The sequence below is a fragment of the Dasypus novemcinctus genome, chromosome 5 (assembly GCF_030445035.2).
Source record: "Dasypus novemcinctus isolate mDasNov1 chromosome 5, mDasNov1.1.hap2, whole genome shotgun sequence".
Classification (NCBI taxonomy): Eukaryota; Metazoa; Chordata; class Mammalia; order Cingulata; family Dasypodidae; genus Dasypus; species Dasypus novemcinctus.
The window spans coordinates 159,466,618-159,486,554 of record NC_080677.1 but is presented as its reverse complement, the minus strand read 5'-3'; the positions used below and the strand labels follow the sequence as shown (position 1 = coordinate 159,486,554).

Genomic DNA, 19,937 nt, shown 5'->3' with positions numbered 1-19,937 from the left:
AGGCTTCTCCTATCTTTTCTTTTCAGGCTCTAGCATATCATTTAGTATTTCCTGAAAATCTGGTCTCTTAGTTAGAAATTTTCCCTGTTTCTGTTTATCTGTGAATATTCTAAATGCTCTCATTTTTGAAAGATAATCTCGCTGGATATAAGATTCTTCGCTGGAAGTTTTTCTCTCATAGTATCTTAAATATGTCCTACCACTGTCTTCTTGCCTCCTTGGTTTCTGGTGAGAAATCAGCATTTAATCTTATTTGGTATCCCTTATATGTTATGCATTGCTTTTCTCTTGCTGTTCTCAGAATTCTCTCTTTGTCTTTGGCATTTGATATTTTGAATAGTATATGTCTCGAGGTTGGTCTATTTGGATTTTTTTGTATATGAGTATGTTGTGCTTCTTGGACATGGATATCCATATCCTTCAATAGGGCTGGGAAATTTTCTACAATTATTTCTTCAACTATTTCTTCTGCCCCTTTTCCCTTTTTTTCTCCTTCTGGGACCCCCATGACATGTATGTTTGCATATCTTTTGCTATCATTTAGTTCCCTGGGACCTTGCTCAATTTTTTCCATTCTTTTCTTCATCTCTTCTTTTGTATGTTCACTTTCAGAGGCCATTTCTTTAATGTCACCATATCCTTTCTTCTGCCTCCTCAAATCGGCTACTGTATGATTCCAGTGTTTTTTAAATTTCATTTATTGCACCTTTCATTCCCATAAGATCTACTTTTTTTCTATGTTTGCTTTCAAATTCTTCTTTGGTCATCCAGTGTCTTCTTAATATCCTTAATCTCTTTAGCCATCTCATTGAATTTATTAAGGTGATTTGTTTGAACATCTATGATTTGTTGTCTCAACTCCTTTATGTCATCTGGAGGCTTATCTTGTTCCTTTAACTGGACCATAGCTTCCTGTTTCTTGGTGTGAATTGTAAGTTTTTGTTGGTCTCTTGGCATTTGGCTTACTAGAGCATTTATTTTGAGTGCAGTTTTTCTCTTTATTTATGGCTTCCTGCCCTTTTTTCTTGCTAGTTGTGCAGTAGGAGCCAAGGATATAGTTAGTGCTATAAGCTGTGGAGGCTCAAGCTGCCCTTATTGCCCCTGGGACCAATGAAGCTTCTCCCAACTTTCTCCTTTGCCAGGGGTAGGGACAGAGTCACAGCTGTGTGGAATAATCCAAGTCGTGTAGGCCTAAACTGTGGTTGTCCAGAGAGACTGATGAAGTTTCACCCTCCTTTCTCCCCTACTTGGGGTGGGGATGTTGCTACAGATGTGGCCAGCAATCTAAGCAGTACGGGTCCAAAATGACCACATTTGCCTTGGTAGACTTCTGATTATTCAGTCTGTGCTAGCCAAATGTACCTGTAGTTACCTGGATAGGCTGGTGCAGGGCCTGCCAGCCTCCTCCCTGCCAGAGGTGGGGCTGAAGCCTCAGCTAGGGCTACAGGCCAATCTGGGTGAAAGAAACCATCTCTACAGTCACTGTGATTTTTGGTCAGCCTGGCTTCCCCTCATGCTGGGGGTGGAGTCAAAATGGCAGCTACCAGCTTCTTTCTGACTTGGACAGGTTCAAATTTTAGCTGTTCTTAGGGTTATACTTTAGCCAGCCAAATTCACTAATCAGTAGCTGAAATTGGTGACCAACCATCTCTTCCTCCCCTGTTTTTGGGAAATGGAGCTTCAAATTCCAGCCACAGAATAGCTCCTGGGGTGGCTTGCACTGCCCAAGTAGAATAATCACCAGCCTCCACATTGTGACCTGTAATTTCCCGGAGAGGCTGGCACAGGTCCCCCCAGCTTCCTCCCTGCTGGAGGTGGGGCTGGGGCTTAGGCTAGAACTGCCATCTGATCTGGATAGAAAGAAGCCAGTCCCTACCAGCACTGTGATTTTCAGTCTGCCCCACTCCCCTAATGCCTGGTGTGGAGTTAAAATGGTGGCTACCAGCCTCTTTCTGACTTGAACAGGTTCAAACTTTAGCTGTACTTAGGATTATACTTTAGCCCACTGAATTTACTAAGCAGTAGCTGAAGTTGGTGCCCAACCGTCTCTTCCTACCCTGTTTTTGGGAAGTGGAGCTTCCAATTCTAGCCATGGAACAGCTCCCAACGTGGCTTATGCTTCCAATGGAGGATGGGCACTGGCCTCCATGGCATGGAGTGCTCTACCCAAGAATCTTCTCTTCAGATGGGCAGATACCTCCTTCCATTCCCTCAAGGATGTTGCAGGATGCCCTTCTGGTCTCCTGGAGCCCCCAACAGGTGCTTCAGATAGCTCTGGGTGTTTACTAACTGCCATATTGCAGTAGTTGATTTTAGGAGCTGCTTATTCTGCCACATCTTGCCGGTTGTCTAGTTTTGAGTGTTTTTAAATTTGATGTATAACTGTTCTTTCATGTTTTAGAAATGAATCCTTTTTTATTGTATGTTTTACAAATTTCACCTACTCTGAACTTGACTTTTATAAATTGTGCCAATTGATCAAAAGTGGTTTATCATTTCAGTGTGTTTCTATATATTTAGTAGTACCACCAAGGTTGAAGATACTCTTCAGTGTGATAGTCTAGAAGCTTTATAGTTTCATATTTGATATTTAGAACTATAATCAAATCAGAATTTATTTTTATATATTCTGGGAAATAGGGAGAAAGTTTTGTATTTTTACATGTCGACAACCATAGGACCCACACCAGTTACTGAAATGACTGTTCTTTGCTCAGTGATTTGTAGGGCCACCTTTGTCATAAATTGCATATCTTTGGGTACATGGATGGATCTGTTTCTAGACTCCATTCTGAATCACTGTGCAATTTTTCTTCACTTGTGCCAATACCACATTGCTATAATTACTGTTGCTTTATCAAAAGTCTTGATAACCAAAAGAGTAAGTCTTCTGATTTTGTTTTGTTCTTCAAGATTCTTTTGGCTACTCCTGGCTCTTTGCAATTCCTTGTATATTTCCATATAAACATTAGGAAAAGATGTTCAATTTTGAAATACATTATATCCATAGGTCAATATTTGGAGATTGGGCATCTTCACAATAATTAGTCTTTCAGTGCATGAACATGTGGGCATCCTTCCATTTATTTATATTGTTTTTAATTTCTCTTAGTGAGCAAGTGGTGGTGGTGGTGGTGGTATGTGTTTTCTCAGGCATTGTATTAGTCAGGTTTCCCTAGGGAAACAGAACCGATAGGAGATATCTGTATGTAGTATGAGATTTTATAAAATTCTTTTGTGCGACCCTGGGGATGCACACGTCCAGATTCCACAGGGCAGGCTGCAAACCAGGAGCTCTGGTAAAGGTCCTTGATGCACTCCCAGGAGACATCTGCTGTCCAAAGTAGAGCTGGAAATTCTCTCTGAATGTTGAAATCACTTCCCCTTTTAAGACCTTCAACTGATTGGTAAGACTCACTTATTGCTGACAGCAATCTCTTTGATTGACTGTAGATATACTCAGCTATCTATTTAATCAACACACTGATAATTAAAGCCCATTGTATTACAATTAGCTCAGTCCTTGCTTGACCAAAGAACTGGGCACCATTACCTGGCTGAGTTAACGCTTTACCCTAACTGTCACAGGCACTTTCGTTTATTACTCTACATGTTTTGAAGCTATATTTTCAGATACAGGATTGTCATGTCTTCCTGATGAACTGACACTTTTATTACTATGAATGTCCTTTTATCTCTGGTAATGCTTCTTGCCTTAAAATCTGCCTTCTTTTTTTTTTTTTTTCTGCCTTCTTTGACATTAGTACAGTTACACAAGTTTTTTTTCTTTCGTTTATTACTCTACATGTTTTGAAGCTTTATTTTTAGATACAGGATTGTCATGTCTTCCTGATGAACTGACACTTTCATTACTATGAATGTCCTTTTATCTCTGGTAATGCTTCTTGCCTTAAAATCTGCCTTCTTTGACATTAGTACAGTTACACAAGTTTTTTTGGTATGTGCATGGTGTATTCTTTGCAAGGGTCAATGCCTGTTAGTATTCCCTCAGGACTTACCATTGGATTAGTGCACAGGTTGTATTTACAATTGCTTGAGGACTGTCACTGTTGGACAGAGTGGAAAGTTGAAAGTGCCAGACAATTGGATATAGCCTTCAGTCAAACTCAGATGGAGAAGCTGTGGAATTTGTGTTCTAAGCTGACCTCCAGAGTTTCCTAGAGGAATTAAGCCCCAGTTACCAACATGGCAGCTCTCTTGATGAGGACTTATTTATTTGATCATGTTTTCCTCTTTCAGTCTTACTGCCTTACTTCCCCTCTCCTGTTACATGGAAGTGTAAACTACTTGCACTCAAATCCTTGTCTCAACATCTGCTTCTGCTGTATCCCCAAATAAGACAATATGTTTTCTATCCTTTTATTTAGACAATTTCTGTGACCTTATATTCAAAATATGTCTTTTGTTAACATACTTATGGTTTAGGCCAATTTGACAAGCTTATGTTTTATTGGAAGTTTGTGTTCCATGTTCATATAATTATTACTTGAGTTGGGATTTAGATCTATTTTCCATTTCTTGTTTCTTCTTTACCTACCTTCTTTGGATAATCAAATATTTTTCAGACATTTTACTTTTCTAATATGTCAATATAAGGTGATAAATTCCTTCTGAACAGATTTAGCTGTACCCAACAAGATTTGAAATGATTTGTTTACATTATCATTCAGTTCATAATGTTTTCTAATTTCCATTTTGATTTTTTTTACCTAAAGATCATCAAGAAATAAATGTATTGTTTAATTTTCAAACATATTGAAATTCACTAATAATGTTTTTGTGATTGATTTCTAGATTAATTCTAATGTGGCTAAAGAACATACTGTCTGTGGTTTCAGTACTTTAAAATTTGTGGAGACTTCTTTTTTGTATAGTATATGTTAAAATTTTATAAATGTAATGTATGCATTTGAAAAGAATGATGTATACGCTGTGCTTTTGGGTAGATAGTGATGTATATATTATTTTGGCCACATTTGTGGATTGAGTTGTTTGAACCTTCTATATATATAATGATTTTGTTGGTTGATTTTCCACCAATTACTGTGAAAAATGTGCTAAAATCCCACACTATGATTGTGAATTTTTTCATTCTTTTTCACAGTTAATCTATATTTGCTTTAGTAAATTTAAATTTATATTATTTCTGCAAAACATATGTAGAATTGATTTATCTTCCTCATAAATTTATCACTGAGAAATGCATCTATTTTTTATTTTGCCTTAAACCTTATTTTGTCTTGCATTAATATTGCTATTCCAGGTTCCTTTAGTTAGCTTATATATATTATTTAGTTCAAATAATTAATTCATAAGAATTTGCACACAAAAAAATATACAGGGAGGCTCTAAGTACCCTTCACCCAATTTCCCCTATTGGAAGCATCATGCATAAATATAGAACACTCTCAAAGCCAGGCCATTGGCATTGGGAATGGGCCACAGAGCTTATTCAGACTTCCCTGGTTTTATATACCTTCATTTTTGTATATGTACATGTGTGTATGTATGTATGTGTGTGTGTTCATGTAGTTGCATGCAATTTCATGATGTGTAAATCTGTGTGTCCCCAACATAGTCCTGACATGGAACTGGTCTATCACCACAGGCTTCCTTGAGGGTGTTTTTTTACTGTTTATTTATTTTTATTATTATTATTTTTTTAAAGATACATAGATCACACAAAATGTTAATTAAAGAATATAAGAGGTTCCCATATACCCTGATTCCCCACCCTCCCACTCCTCCCACATCAACAACCTCTTTCATCAGTGTGGCACATTCATTGCAGTTGATGAATACATTTTGGAGCATGCTACACAGCATGGATTATTGTTTACATTGTAGTTTACACTCTTTACAGTCTGTTCAGTGGGTTATGGCAGGATATATAACTTCCTGCTTCTGTCTCTGCAATATCGTTCAGGTTTTCTCCAAGTCCCAAAAATGCCCCCATATCACACCTATTCTTCCTTCTTCCTTCCCTCAGCAATTCCCATAGCCACTGTTTCCACATCAACAATACAAGTTCTTCCATTGTCATAATAGTTCTATAGTAGAATACCAGTAAGTCCACTCTAATCCATATTTTATTCCTCCATCCTGAGGACTCTGGGATTGCAATGTCCACTCCACCTCTAAATTGAGAGGGGTCATAGATCTCACATGACTGATGGATGTGATTCTCCTGCTTGCAGTTGTAGACTGTCTCAATTCCCTGGTGTGGTAGTTGACCAATCTCACCTCCCAGATAGCTGACCTGGGTAAGTCCAAAGAACCGGAAAGTAGGTGTTACACCTCTGCTGAGGCTCAGGGCCCAAGTGGCACATGGACAGTCCAGAGAGTCAAGTCTCCTGAGCATATACCAATCCCTTGATACTGATGACTATGTTTATGAACCTGTGTTTGAAATTTCAACTAGGTCTAGAGCTGCAGAGTGCCTCAGTTACCTCCTGAGAGCCTCCATGTTGCTCACATGTGGCTACTCTCTAAGCCAAACTCAGCATGTAAATGCAGTACCTTTCCCCCAGTGTGGGACATGACTCCCAGGGATGAGCTTCCCTGGCGCCAAGTGGTGATGCAACTAGAAAAAGACCTTGAATAAAATGGGAAAATGGTAAAGACAAATGAATTTATATGGCTAAGAGACTTCAAAAAGAGTCAGGAGGTCATCAGAGGGGTCGTGCTTACTCATGTCTCAGGAGGATCTCAGAGGCAGCCAATGTAGATACAACCTTAGGTAGTGGTGCTCCTGAGGGCTATAGAGACACCCAGACCCTATGGTCATGATAGATGGCTCTGGAGTTCAGTGACTTGCCAGTGGGCCTGACTCTGGAATTTGTGCTCCTGAGTGTGATGGAGTTGGACTCAGATGTGACCTTACTACACATGTCTCTTCTGTCACTTTTACTGAACCTTGTGTGTTTTATAATTAGGTGATATTAGGTATGGTTATAGGTCCTTTGGATGATGGAGTATAACACAAAGACACTTGAGTAGATGAAAGGCAGAAGTCTTTGTTATTCATCACTCTAAATGAGAGAAGGCTGTCCTGCAGGGCCACAAAGAGGATTGCATCTGGGAGCAAGATAAGAGCCAGGTGGAACTGTATGCAGTTTACACATAGCAACGAGATGTGGTTAGTTATGTTTTGAGGATATCCTGTAAATTGTCAATCTGAATAAGTTTACAGGCTCCAGAGTATGAAGGATGTCTATAATTGGTACCTGAACCAGGTTGATTAGGGAAGGCGAATAGTGACCCTGGAGTGTGATAGCTCCAGAAGGGGAGTTATCTGATGGGTATAGACTTAATCAGAAACTCAAGAAGGGGAACTAACAGGTCTCTGGGCAGGGTCTCATGAGTCATGACAGCATTTCAAAGGAACTCTATTACATCATGCTCTTCATTTATAGCCACACTGTCACCCTCATCCCTAACCTTGGCAACCACTAATCTCTTCTCTGTCTCTATCTCTATAGCATTTTAATTTTGAAAATGATATATAAATGGAATAATATTGTATGTAACATTTTGAGATTGTTTTTTTTCATTCAGCACAATTCTCTAAAGATCTAAGTAAATTGTTACTTGTATCAATAGTTTATTCCTTTTTTATTGCTAAAGGTATTCCTTGATATGGACATACCACAGTTTGTATACCTATTCACCCATTGAAGAACATTTGTTTTTTCTCCAGATTTTGGCTCTTATCAATAAAGGTGCTTTGAACATTCATGTGCAAATTTTTGAGTGAATCTAAGTTATCATTTCTTTGGGATAGTTCTCCATGTGTGCAATTGCTGGGTAGTATGGTTTAGTTTAGTTTCAGAAGGAACTACCCAAGTACTTTCTGGAGTGACTGCCATTTTCCATTCCCAATTTCACGTATGAGTGCTTCAGTTTCTCTGTCTACTTGCCAGCATTTGGTATTATCACTATTTTTAAAGTTCAGCCCTTTTCATAGGTGTATAGTGATACCTCACCATGGTTCTAATTTGCATTTCCCTAATGGATATTGATGTGAAACATATTTTCATGTGTTAATTTGCCAAATGTATATTTTCTTCAGTGAAAATGTCTGTTCATATATCTTGTCCATTTTCTAATTGGATTGTTTATTTTTTACTGTTGAGTTTTGAGAGTTCTTTATGTAATTTCAATACAAAACCTCTGTGAGATATGCTTTGCAAATATTTCTCACATTCTGTAGCTTATCTTTTCATCACAGGGTGAGGTCTAAATTTCCACTTTGTTTTTTCTTTTTATGGATTGTGCTTTTAGTGTCAAATATAAATAATCTTTGCCTAGCCCTAGATCCTAAAGATTTTCTATGTTTTTTTTCCTGCACTTTTTTATAGTTTTGCATTTTACAGTTAAGCTCATTATCAGTCTTGAGTTATTTTTTTGTACAAGTGTAATGTTTAAGTCAAAGTTTTTTGTTTTGATCTTTTGCCTATTGGTATCAAATTTCTTGAGTACCACTGGTTGAAACGTGATCCCATGTCCATTTAATTTTTTTCTACTTTTGTCAAAATCCCAGGGGGAGGAGAAGTGTCACACAAGATTGATAAGGAGAAGCAAAAGAGGTAGGAGAAGAATGGAAAATCTGAAAGTACAAAGCAATGGAAAGAAAATATTTCCTGAGGGAACTCAGTAGCATCAAATTCTGCAGAAAGTCAGAAGGTCATCAGAAGGGTCATGCTTACACACATCTCAGCAGGATCCCAGAGACAGCCAAAGTAGATACAACCCCAGATACTGGTGCTCTTGAGGGTGACAGAGACATACAGGTTCTACAGTCATGGCAGATGGTCTGGAGTTCAGTACCTTGCCAGTGGGCCTGACTCTGGAATTTGTGCTCTTGAGTGTGATGGAGTTGGACTCAGAAGTGACCTTTCTATACATGCCTCTTCTGTCATTTTTACTTAATCTGTGGTTGGCGCTGGGGTTGGTATATACTCAGAAGGCTTGAATCTCTGAACTGGTCATGTGTCAGCTGGGCCCTGAGCCTCAGCAGAGTTGCAACACCTACTCTCCAGTTCTTTGGACTTACCCAGGTCAGCTAACAGGGAAGTGAAGATGTTAGCCACTGCACCAGGGAACTGTGAGTGCCTATACCTGGAAGCAGGAGAATCGCATCCATCAGTCATGTGGGATCTATGACCCCTCTCAGTTTAGAGGTGGAGTGGACATTGCCATCCCAGGGACCACAGGATGGAGGAGTAAATAAAATATGGATTAGAGAAGACTTACTGGTATTCTACTATAGAACTACTGTGACTCTAGCAATGGAAAAATTGTGTCATTGGTGTGGAGACAGTGGCTACGGTAGTTGCTGAGGGCAGGGAAGGGGAAGAAAAGGTGTGATGTGGGGCATTTGAGTAAACTACAATGTAAACCATAATCCATGCTGTGTAGCAGTGCTCCAAAATGTATTCACCAAATGCAATGAATGTGCCACACTGATGAGGTTGTTGATGTGGGAGGATTGGGGGGGGGGGTGTGTGAAAAAAAAATCTGAAAATATAGTTACTGTTTTTAATGCCATGAAAACCTCTCCTGACTTGGTAAGATCAGTTCAATGGAGGAAGGGTGGTGGGAGCCAATTGTTGTGGTTTGAAGAGTGAATGGGAGGTAAGTGGAAGGAGATAATGGTTATAGCTCATATAGCTCATCCTTTCAAGTAGTTTGGGCAGTAACTGGAGGGGAATTGGGAGTTGAAGAAAGGTTTGTTTTTGTTGTTCTTAAATATGGCTGATGTTTTAGTGTAGTTTATATGCCAGTAGAGAGGCAAATTGCTAGTAGAGAGGAAGAGGTCGAACAAAAGAGGGGGGATTATTGCCAGTGGAAGCCCAGAACACAGGTAGGGGGATTAATTAACTTTATGTGGGAGGAGTAAAATATTTCCTCTTTTGCCAGGAGTGTGGTCATAGGTGCTTGCAGGTTTGTAGGTTTGCTCAAAAGCCATTGATGGAACTCCTGTCTCATGGTTTTTCTTCACAGTTGAAATACTTTATTTAAATTCATCTTGAACTCAAAGATTTTATTAATATTAACTTCAATTATTTGTACAGCAATATGTGTTTTAGTAAATAATTTATCTTAGGAAAGTGACTAAAGATGGACTATTTAAAAACAAACAGTGGTGGTAATCTTTAGCTGTGACTAGGATAGAGCACCATAGAGCCACTGATTTTTCTTTTGTGCTTGTGAGTTGTAAGCTCTTTGAGACCCAGACCATGAGTTTTTTCTTCTCTGTTGCCTCAGAAAGTAGAATACAGTTGGGCTCAGAGAATGCTTTCATTTCCTAGGCTGCTCAAGCGAATATCATGAAATGGTTCCCTTTCAAAAAATGGGAATTTATTTGCCCATGGTTTTGAGACTGGCAAAATGTTCAAATCAAATAATCGTCAAGGAGATGCTTTCTCCCCAAGATCCTGCTGGTGATCTTGGCCTCTCTGTCACACAGCTAGGCACAGGGTGGTGTCTCCTGGTCTCTCCCTTCTCTTTGGGGTTCCGTTGATGTAGCTTCTTGCTTGTGTGCCTTTTCCGCACTCTGTCTGAATTTCCATCCCCTTATAAAGGGCTCCAGTAATAGGATTAAGACCCATCCTGATTGGGCTGGGCTATACCTTCTTAACAGAAGTGACCTCATCAAAAGATCCTACTTAAAATGGACTCACACCCACAGGAATGGATTAAGAACACGTTTTTCTGTGGTACATACAGCTTTAAACCACCACAGAGAGCAAGTGTTAAATTAAGCCAAGATTGTAAAGGAAGACGGCAGTGCCCATGAACTGTGGACAGGAGCACAGTTTCAAAGGTGGAGCCTCATTGCACAAGAGTTTGTGGTTTAGTGGAGGGCAATGTCTTCTTTCTTTAAAAGTGTTGAGCACATTAAGCATTTACACTTATCAAGCCTTTGGGGCTGCTTCTCTCAGAAGGTCTAGAGAAATGGTGCTTGCTCACTCAGACGGATGTAATCTTGACATTTTCCTGAGTCGGCTTCAGCCCCCAAGAAGCTTCTTGCTGTGTGCTGGTATGAAGTTTTCAGACTTGTCATGAGCCTGTGCCAGATGCTGCATTGCCATCCTGCAAATAACAAGAACATTTCAGAAATTAATAATAGAAAACAATTCCTTTTTAAAATTTTAACTATGCCATAAAGGAAACCAGTCTCCTCCCCCATCTAGTCCATCATGCTTTTGAAACCAGATTCTGGCAGCTGCTGAATAATAGAGATAAAATGTAGTTTTCTTTCTCCTGGTGAAGTACTGCATTATTTGTTATTCATGAGTCATTGTTTTCCTGGAAGATTGTTTGATGAAATATGTGGGTGATGTGCACCCTGTCATTGCCTGGAGGCCTTCTCTATTTCCTCTGTTTGAATATTTTCATTTTACTTTAATAAACTTGCAAATAGTTGCAGGGAAGAAGCCCCTGGATATTATTTACTATAATTGACCTGGTTTAGTACCAAGTTTCCAAAAAACTCACTTCTAAATTAGCAGATTCGACACTGTACAGTATTTCCTCACAAGTTACATAGAAGGAGTGAAAGAAAAATAAAGTCTCTGTGTTCTGAAATAATCTAGAAGACTCTGTGACTGCTTCATCTTGTCAGTGTCAAGCCTTTCATCTTTCTTTATGCCATCCGCTTTTTGAGTAAGGTTCAGTGCATTGAATTCAGCAGGAAACTCTGGAATCAAATAAGCCTTCTGGCAAAGCAGAGCAGAGCAGAATCAACTATTTCCCCCCAAGGAGAAGAAGAAAGAGTGACAAGTCAGATTGTCATGGAAACCCGTTATCTCCATTGGTGGCTTTCCAAGTTGGGCGTAGGATTCAGCATCTGAGAACCAGCTCTCAAGACTCCATAGTCAGAGAGAGACTTCTGTTCTCAGGAGACCCAAGGAGAGAAAGGACTCCACTTGTATGTCCTGAAACGAAAACTTGTCTTCTAAGAGCTGAGCTGAGGAACTCTGCATTGGAGAGGGAGGGGTTTACTTTTACAATTTGTAACTTGTAGGAATTAATTACATTTCTTAAAATACACTTCATATATGTATTCTTTTCTTAATGATCTTCACTTAATTGAAGGTCAGTGGCCCAGTAAATTGATCTGTCTTGAATACAGCCAGAAACTAAGAAGGATGGGGAAATAAAGGCCTCTGACAACCAAAATAGATTCCCAAGTGACCAAGCCCTGGCACCTGTTCCTCATTTATGGAATACTTCTTCCTACCCATGCTTTGTGGAGTTGCTCTTTCTCCCTTTGGAGCCAGAGCCCTGGGGTTGAATCCTTGGATCTGCCAGTTATGAGCTCTGTGGCTTTGGGAAAGTTACCTCTGCACCGTCTTCCTTAATTTTCTCATATGTATAATGGAGACAATAGATTCTAATGAGATTAAATGAGTTAATATTCGTGCAGCACTTAAAATAGTGCTTGGCATATAGAAAGCACTCAATAAATATGAACTGTTACCTTATTTACTCTTCATTTATTAATTATCTCATATACTCTAACTTTGCATGCGTTGTGACCTAGTTTCCAGGTATAAGGCAATGATAACCATGATTTGGAAGGGAAAAAGAAACTTCTGGAAGTTAAGTCCATATTTAAGATTAAAATATGGCAGCTGCTAACTCAAAACAAAGAAGTAAAAGGAAACATGAACTAAACATAAGAACTTGAAAGTACAGCAGTCTGGGCTATTTGTTGTATGAGAAAATAGCCATAAAATTGCAAGAGCTCCAGAGGGCATTAGGGTATTTCGGCCCAGTTCAGTAACTGTTGTTCAAATAAAGGTTCTGACTCATGAAGGAAATGTTAAATTCTATTCATGTGTTCATTTCAGAGAAACCAGAAAATGTTTAACATTTTAGAAAGGTTCTAAAACAAAGTAGAGAGAGAGAGATTGAGAGAGGGAGAGGCATTTAAAGGTCCATTTTGAATTATATAAATTTTTGTGTTTTAATTTTGCATCCTCTTCTGAGTCCCAAATTAGTTTATCTTCATATGTGGATATGATTCTTAGGCACAAGTATAGTTTCCATTAAATACCAAACAAGACCTGCACTGTGCATGTCTCCTTTTAGCCATGGCACTGCTCAATATTTCCTCCGTACAAAATCTTCACCACTGTCAAGCTGGCCAGGTTTGGTCTGCAGATTTCTTTTCCTAGAGGTTGGCCACCTCTGATATGTCACAGCAATTGTGTGTTGTAGAATGGCCTGTGGTGTGCACACGTACATCGTTGGGGAAGGAAGGTCGTTTTGCTCTGAACTCTTGACCACCATCTCTTCCCATCTGGATCTGTTTTAATTCTTGTGGGTTCTCAAGAACTCTCCTTAGTAAGCCTCTGCTGTGACCTTGGAGCCCCTATAACAAATTCCACAGACTGGTTGGCATAAATAACAGGAATTTATTCTTTCACAGTTTTGGAGGTATTGCTTTCTACAAAGTCTGGAACATCCTGGTAGTGGCTGGCTGACAAGCCATAGCCCAGGCTCTGCCTCCGTCACATGGCCATCTGTCTCCTTCTGCCTCTTCCTCACTCCTACGCTGGCATCCAAATTCCCTCTACTTCCAAGGACTCAGATCACATTGGCCTCGGTTTGGCCTCATTTTGCTAGGATCTTTGGAGAGCCTCTTTACAGATGAGTTCACACACACAGGCACATGGATTAGGACCTGGGCATGTCTCTGTAAGGTCATGAATAGACATAACCCTTTGAAAGTTCATCAGAAAGGGAGTCCACGCTGGTGGGCAGCTCCCTCCCTCCCGGGACACTGCAGCTCTTAATTCTAAGAAGCTCCAGGGACTATCAAAGGCTACTCAAGGAACAGCTACACTCTCAGAGTCAGAAGGGTTGCTTCTGCCACTTTGACTCCTATGAGGATAAAATAAGAAGGTTTAGACTTTAATATTGAAATGGATATCTTGAATATCTAAATGAATATCTTGAATGCTGAATTAGAGTAAAAAGTCTGAAGATTTCCCCTTGATTTAAGTGAGAATCTGTATAGATATCCTAGATCCCTAAGGAGGGAAAAAAAATGTGAAAACGGCTCCTTAGCCCAAATAAGGCAAAGATTAGTTGCATAGTCACCATTTGAATTAGATGTTCTAACTTAATCTAAAGTAATGTCTAATCCTGAAAAGGGATAAGGTAGCTAGGGAGTGAATGGTAGTGATAGATGGAGCCAGGAAGTGTGGAAGATTCTATGTAAATTTACAATTATTAATAGAAAGATGCACCAAGATCATCTGTGTACTCCAAGGCAAGTACACATGAATCGTAGCATGTTAGGTTCCTCGTGGGCTCTGCAGTCTTGGGGTGGAGTGAGTGAAGAAGGATAATAATATGCTGTTATTGAATTTAACTGGCAAAGTTTTTTCCCCCCTCATTTGGGATCAGTTTTTAAAGAACAGAACAAAAAGTCTGAGGCAACTAGTGCTTCCTATTGCTGTGTTTTCGTAAGGAAGTTAGTGAGCATTTCATATTTTGAAGTTCAAGGGGCTTTATATTTGAGGATACTTAGCTAATCAGCTAGAATTCTTTTTCCTTAAACATTCATTTTTCTCTCAGCTCTAGTGTTACCCTGTAGCAGAGAGATATTCTTATTCCAATAAACTTTCAGATCTGCCCTAAACATTTAAAATTCTCAACTGAGGTATTGTTGCAGTGCTGCGCTGTATAGGCAGGGAATTAGTGACATTTTAATGAATGGCATTAACCCCCAAATTCCAGAAGAAAAAACATTTAAAGTATGCTATTTGATGTCTAGAATTAAATTTCAGATAGTCATTTCAAACGGTGCATATTTGAAACTGAATATCTGCTCTTTTCCTCAGATCCGCTTCACTCGTAGCCATTCCCCACTCAGGTTGAGACAACTCCATTCTTTGGTTGCTCAGGCCCCAAACTTTGGAGTTACCCTTTCTTCTTCTCTTCTTCTCATACTCCCTACTCAACTCATTGTGATATCTTGTTGGTTCGACCTTTTTCAAACTTTATCTGTACACTCCTAATGAAATAAGGCTCAAAGAGAGCAAGCAAGCAGCCCAAACTCATGTAGATAGTAAATGATAAAGTTAGAAATCAAATTCACATTTTCTGACCGACCACAAATCATATGTATTTTCCATTATATCAATACTTCTATAAAGTAATGTTATAATTGCTTTTTTATCTATATAGTCCAGATATAGGGTTTATTCTGTTATATAACTGGATTTTTCTAATGGTCTATATTATTTCAGAGAAATTCTACACTAACTCTTTAGGCACACAGTAGTTATTTTGTAAATACTTGACAATTCTATTAAATTGGTATTCACCTGCCCTTTTATTTTGCTCTGGTCAAGAATGGTGTTTTCAATTGCAAGATTGACTTTTGGATATAAGTGTCTTAATGAAATAAAAGGGATGTTAATGAAATAAAATATATAAGAAGGTCTTTCAGAAAACTTTTTCTCAGAAATTTTTGTGCTGTATCTCTGACTTTAGAACACGCATTACCTATTGCTACCTTATATGTAAATACTTTCATATTTGTTAGAGTTTTCATAATATGTAATATTGATCTTGATACTATTAATATAAGCTAGGATTGCAGAATTATTATTTAAATTATTTAGCATTTCTCTCAAAGGTTTGTGTATCAGAGGGATATTTTATAATTTTTAAAAATTACTGGATTCTAAGCATCTCCAATAGATTTTAATGCCAAAAAGGCAAAGGGTTGGAATCTTTGTAGACAGATATGCAAAAAGAAATTCCAGCATTGATTAGGTTCTTGAGAGGGCCTTCTTCTTACACATCTAGTGTCTATTTCACTAGAATTTCTTCCTTGCTTATATAATTGAACGTAGCAGGAATGAAGAACGTGAAACTTAATTTTGCTAGGGTTAACTGATATCTTTGGTCAGAGCCAAGATGCAGCTTTTGGAAAGTATCTATTATGTTTATCATTGTGACATATTTAGAAAGCTGATCACTGTTTTCTTCTTTTTATATACAATCAGGACCTTTCTCTATGAAACAGACTTTAAGTGAAGAGCCCTTGAGACATTAATTCATCTTTTCTTTCTTTTCTAAATTTGAATTGAAACTTATTTCCTTATCCCACTAATTAGTGTTATTTTGTTCTGAGGATGAAACTTGATGAACTCATAAAAGTAATGATGAAACTTTTATGATGAAACTCATAAAAGTAATTTTCATATCTCAAGTGCTATCTTTACCTACCTATGTTGCTCTCTCTCTACCTCCCTATATACCTATCTACTTTTGCTTTGATAGAAATACTTAGTATGAAATCTCTCCAAATATTCTTATTGGTCTTTGGAAATACCTCTTAAATGATATGTAAAGTATTACAAACAGAAACTATGTGTAGTAATTGTTCCCTCCTGGCAATCCAATGAGTTAAAGATGTGTGGCAAGTGCAGCTGCAATGGCCTATATTTAGAAAGGAAACTCGATTTGTTGCTTCAAAGAAAATGTCTGTTGACAAACAAACCTAAAATAAAAGTTCAAAAAAGATTTTATTTCTGGAAAAGTGAGTTAGTTCTGTCACCATTTGCCAAGAGGCGTATCTCTGGGTTTTTAGACCATGACATACACTCTGATAACTGTATATCTGTCTTCTTTTTTTCATAGTGTATGCCAATTAAAGGCCGGGGATTTGTGCTTGGAGCCTACCAGTGCGTTTGCAAAACAGGATTCTATCATCCTCGAGTCTTCTCAGTGAACAACTTTCAGAGTAAGTGCCCTTTGCTTCTGTGAATACATCTGTATACACATTATATATAACATTATTAGTAGTCTAAATCAGTTTGTTTACACAGTTTAAATAATTAAATGAAAATAAACCCGCAGCAAGTATATTCTCTTTTTTTTCCATATAATTTAAATGTTGAGGCTCCTAAACATTTGGGATCATCAAGAGCACTTGGAAATACAATAGAGAATTATAAGTTAAGGGTATAGATAGACTCCTCTTGGTATGTTCCAAGGAGAGAATCTAAGAAAAGTGAAATGTGGCATGTTTTAAAAAATTAGTGATTGCATTCATACTTTAGTTCCACAAATAAGTAGTAGTGTGATTTTGGAGAACTTAGTTAAACTTTCTATGCCTTGAATTTTTTGTTTTTGTTTTTATTTTTTAAAACAAAAGACTTACTGTTGTGAGAAGTAAATGAGGCAGTGATCATAAAGCATATGGAAAGAACTCAATAAATGGTAGTTCCTTTTAATAACTAATGATAAGGTAGAAGGAGCCAAGCATCATGCAAGGTTCTAAGGACACAATAGCACACACTTGTTAAGTACCTGCTTGTTAGGATGCCATAATTTAATGGGAGAAACAGACAAAATTTAGAAAATCTACTTCAAAATACTATGACAAAATCAAGAGAGATTGGTGCAGCTAATTAAAAGACCATAGAAGACAATTATTTCTTTTCCTGGGGCAGCGGGGATGACATTTGAGAATTTGAGATGAGTCTTTTAGGGTGAATGGAAGTTAAGCTGAGAGGGAAGAGGAGAAATGAGATGTGAGATGAAGAGAACAGTAAATGAGAATACAAAAATGTAAAAATAGCGTGACAATTTAAAAATGTCAAATAACCACACATGGGTAGACAAAAGGGAGAGTTCACTGATTTTTTCAACAATATTAAGACTCTATTCAATGTCAGATATTGTGCACATACTATAAATAAAATTAATGAAAAAGAAAAGTAGCCTTTCCTTCCTGTATCTTAGAGTCTAGTGATGGATAATGACAGGTAAGTAGGCAATCATAGGTCAGTGTGGTATGAAACGTGATGGAACACCATAGTGCTAAGGGAACATATTGAAAAGAATACCCAACTCAGGTCACAGAGCAGCCAGGAATGGATCAGGAAATGTTTATTGGAGGAAGTGATGCTTAAGCTGACAATTGAATCAAGAGTATGAGTTATCCAGTAAAGAACAGTGAAGATTGTAGCAGGGAAAGGGAAAAGCACATGATTAGTCTTAGAATCAAAAGAGAACACAATACATTAATTTTAAACTTAAAAACAGGGGAAAATATTTGTTGTGGCTATTCAGATCTAGTGGAGATAGAGTGGATGCGATAGTGCTTCTGCCCAAATTCATTCTCTAGGGCCAGGACACCCACCTGCTTGCCAGCTGCTGGGAATATCAGCTGCCAAGAGCTCAGAGTTGAGTCCCTCACTGGGCTTGCCCTGGGCTTGAGAGCCTCACCCCAGGCTAAGGCCCCTCTCATGGAGGGCCAATGACTGATAGATGGGGACACAAAGACCTGGTCATGTTGCTTCAATTTGGGAGAACTCTGAAGGGCCAACCCAGCTCCAGAGCTCCCGTAACTGGACCTCAGCCGCAACTACACCAAGAGTCAGATTTTCCCTCAGCCCCTTCCTGCTTTTCTTGTTTCCTAACAAGTTTATTTCCCAAGAGCATGCCCCAATAAACAGTCTACTTGCAGCTCCCTGTCTCAGAGCCTATTTCCAGGGACCCCAATTTAAGGCAGTGGGACATGGTGAATGATGAGCCTGCCCTTGTCCACCATTTGAAGGAGTCTTTGTATTAAGAACAGCATGGAGTAACTGAAATACCATACCAGAAAAGCAACGTGATCAGAATTGTGTTTAATAAAGATTACCGTGACTGCAATGTGGACATCATGCTGGAGACCAGTTAGGATGCTGTTGGAATAATCCAGGTGAGCCATGATGGTGACCTGAATTACAGTGATGACAAAAGGGGTGCAGGAAGTAGACACACTGAAAGAGAAGGCCTTGGCAATATATTTAATATCATGATGAATAGAAAGGATGCTGTTTAAGATGATTCCCACGTGTATGATTTGGACAACTGAGGTGATTGTGGTGTAATTCACTGTGATAGGGAACAAAGAATTAAGCACAGATTTAGAAGTTAGTGGATATAAGTTTAATTTTAAACCATTGGAATCCAGGAGAGATGGCCACTAAATAGTTGCATGTATGGATCTAACATTCATGAGAGCAGTCTGGACTGAAATTAAATATCTTTAAGGGTCAGTAACATGAGGAAGATATTTAAAACCGTAGAAGTGGAGAAGCTTGTTTAAGGAGATGTGTTGAGTTGGAAAAGAAGCCAAGGATGGACTCTTGAAGAAAATAAACAGAGAAGAGACCAGCAGAAGAAAAGCCCACAAGAGTGACAGAGAATGATTATCTTGAATGGTGCAAGAAGACTAGGAATGAATAGTATATTAGAAGTAAAGGAAAAGATCATTTCAAGATAAGGAGCTGGTTAAGATAGCCTATACTGTTGAAAATATTTACTGTGGGTTCATACCCACAGGAACATGGATTAAGGTTAAATGTGTGTTTGTTGTGGCACATGGTTCAACCTTCCATAGTCAGTGTCTTTTGCTTATGTTCTGTTTTGTGGGAAAGTGATGGTAAAATCACTCTATCTTATACCATTGGAGAAAGAGGTTCTCCTGCTGGTTTTGAAGAAGCTATCCTATGAGAGGACCACATAACTAGGACCTGAGGTTGACCTTGAGAGCTGCGTACATTCCCCATGGGCTGCCCACAGGAAATCGGGGAACTCAAATAAGCTTGGAAGAGACCCTCAGCTCTAGATGAGAATGCAGAGAATGTAGCATGGCCAAAAGCTTGGCTTCAGCCTAATGGAACCCTGAGCAGAGAGCCAAGGAATTCTGCCCAGACTTCTGATCCACAGAAACTGGCAGATAATAACTAGGTGTTGTTTTAACTTCCATGTTTCTAGTAATTTCCTATGCAGCAATAGAAAACTAATACAATAACAATGAGAATAACTTACTTTCAGAATGGAAATGCTTTACCTCATGTGAGTGTGTCTGCACATGTATGTTGATACCA

General features: G+C 38.6%; 1 protein-coding gene across 1 annotated transcript in view; it reads left to right on the top strand.

Annotated features, from left to right (window-relative positions):
• The window catches only part of GPR158 (G protein-coupled receptor 158), a 476,701-nt gene that overhangs the window by 233,720 nt on the left and 223,044 nt on the right, over positions 1 to 19,937 (top strand). The window contains exon 3 of the mRNA XM_058297805.2: positions 16,693 to 16,795. Within this exon, the coding sequence (XP_058153788.1) occupies positions 16,693 to 16,795 (103 nt within the window). The remainder of the gene's footprint in view (positions 1 to 16,692; positions 16,796 to 19,937) is intronic.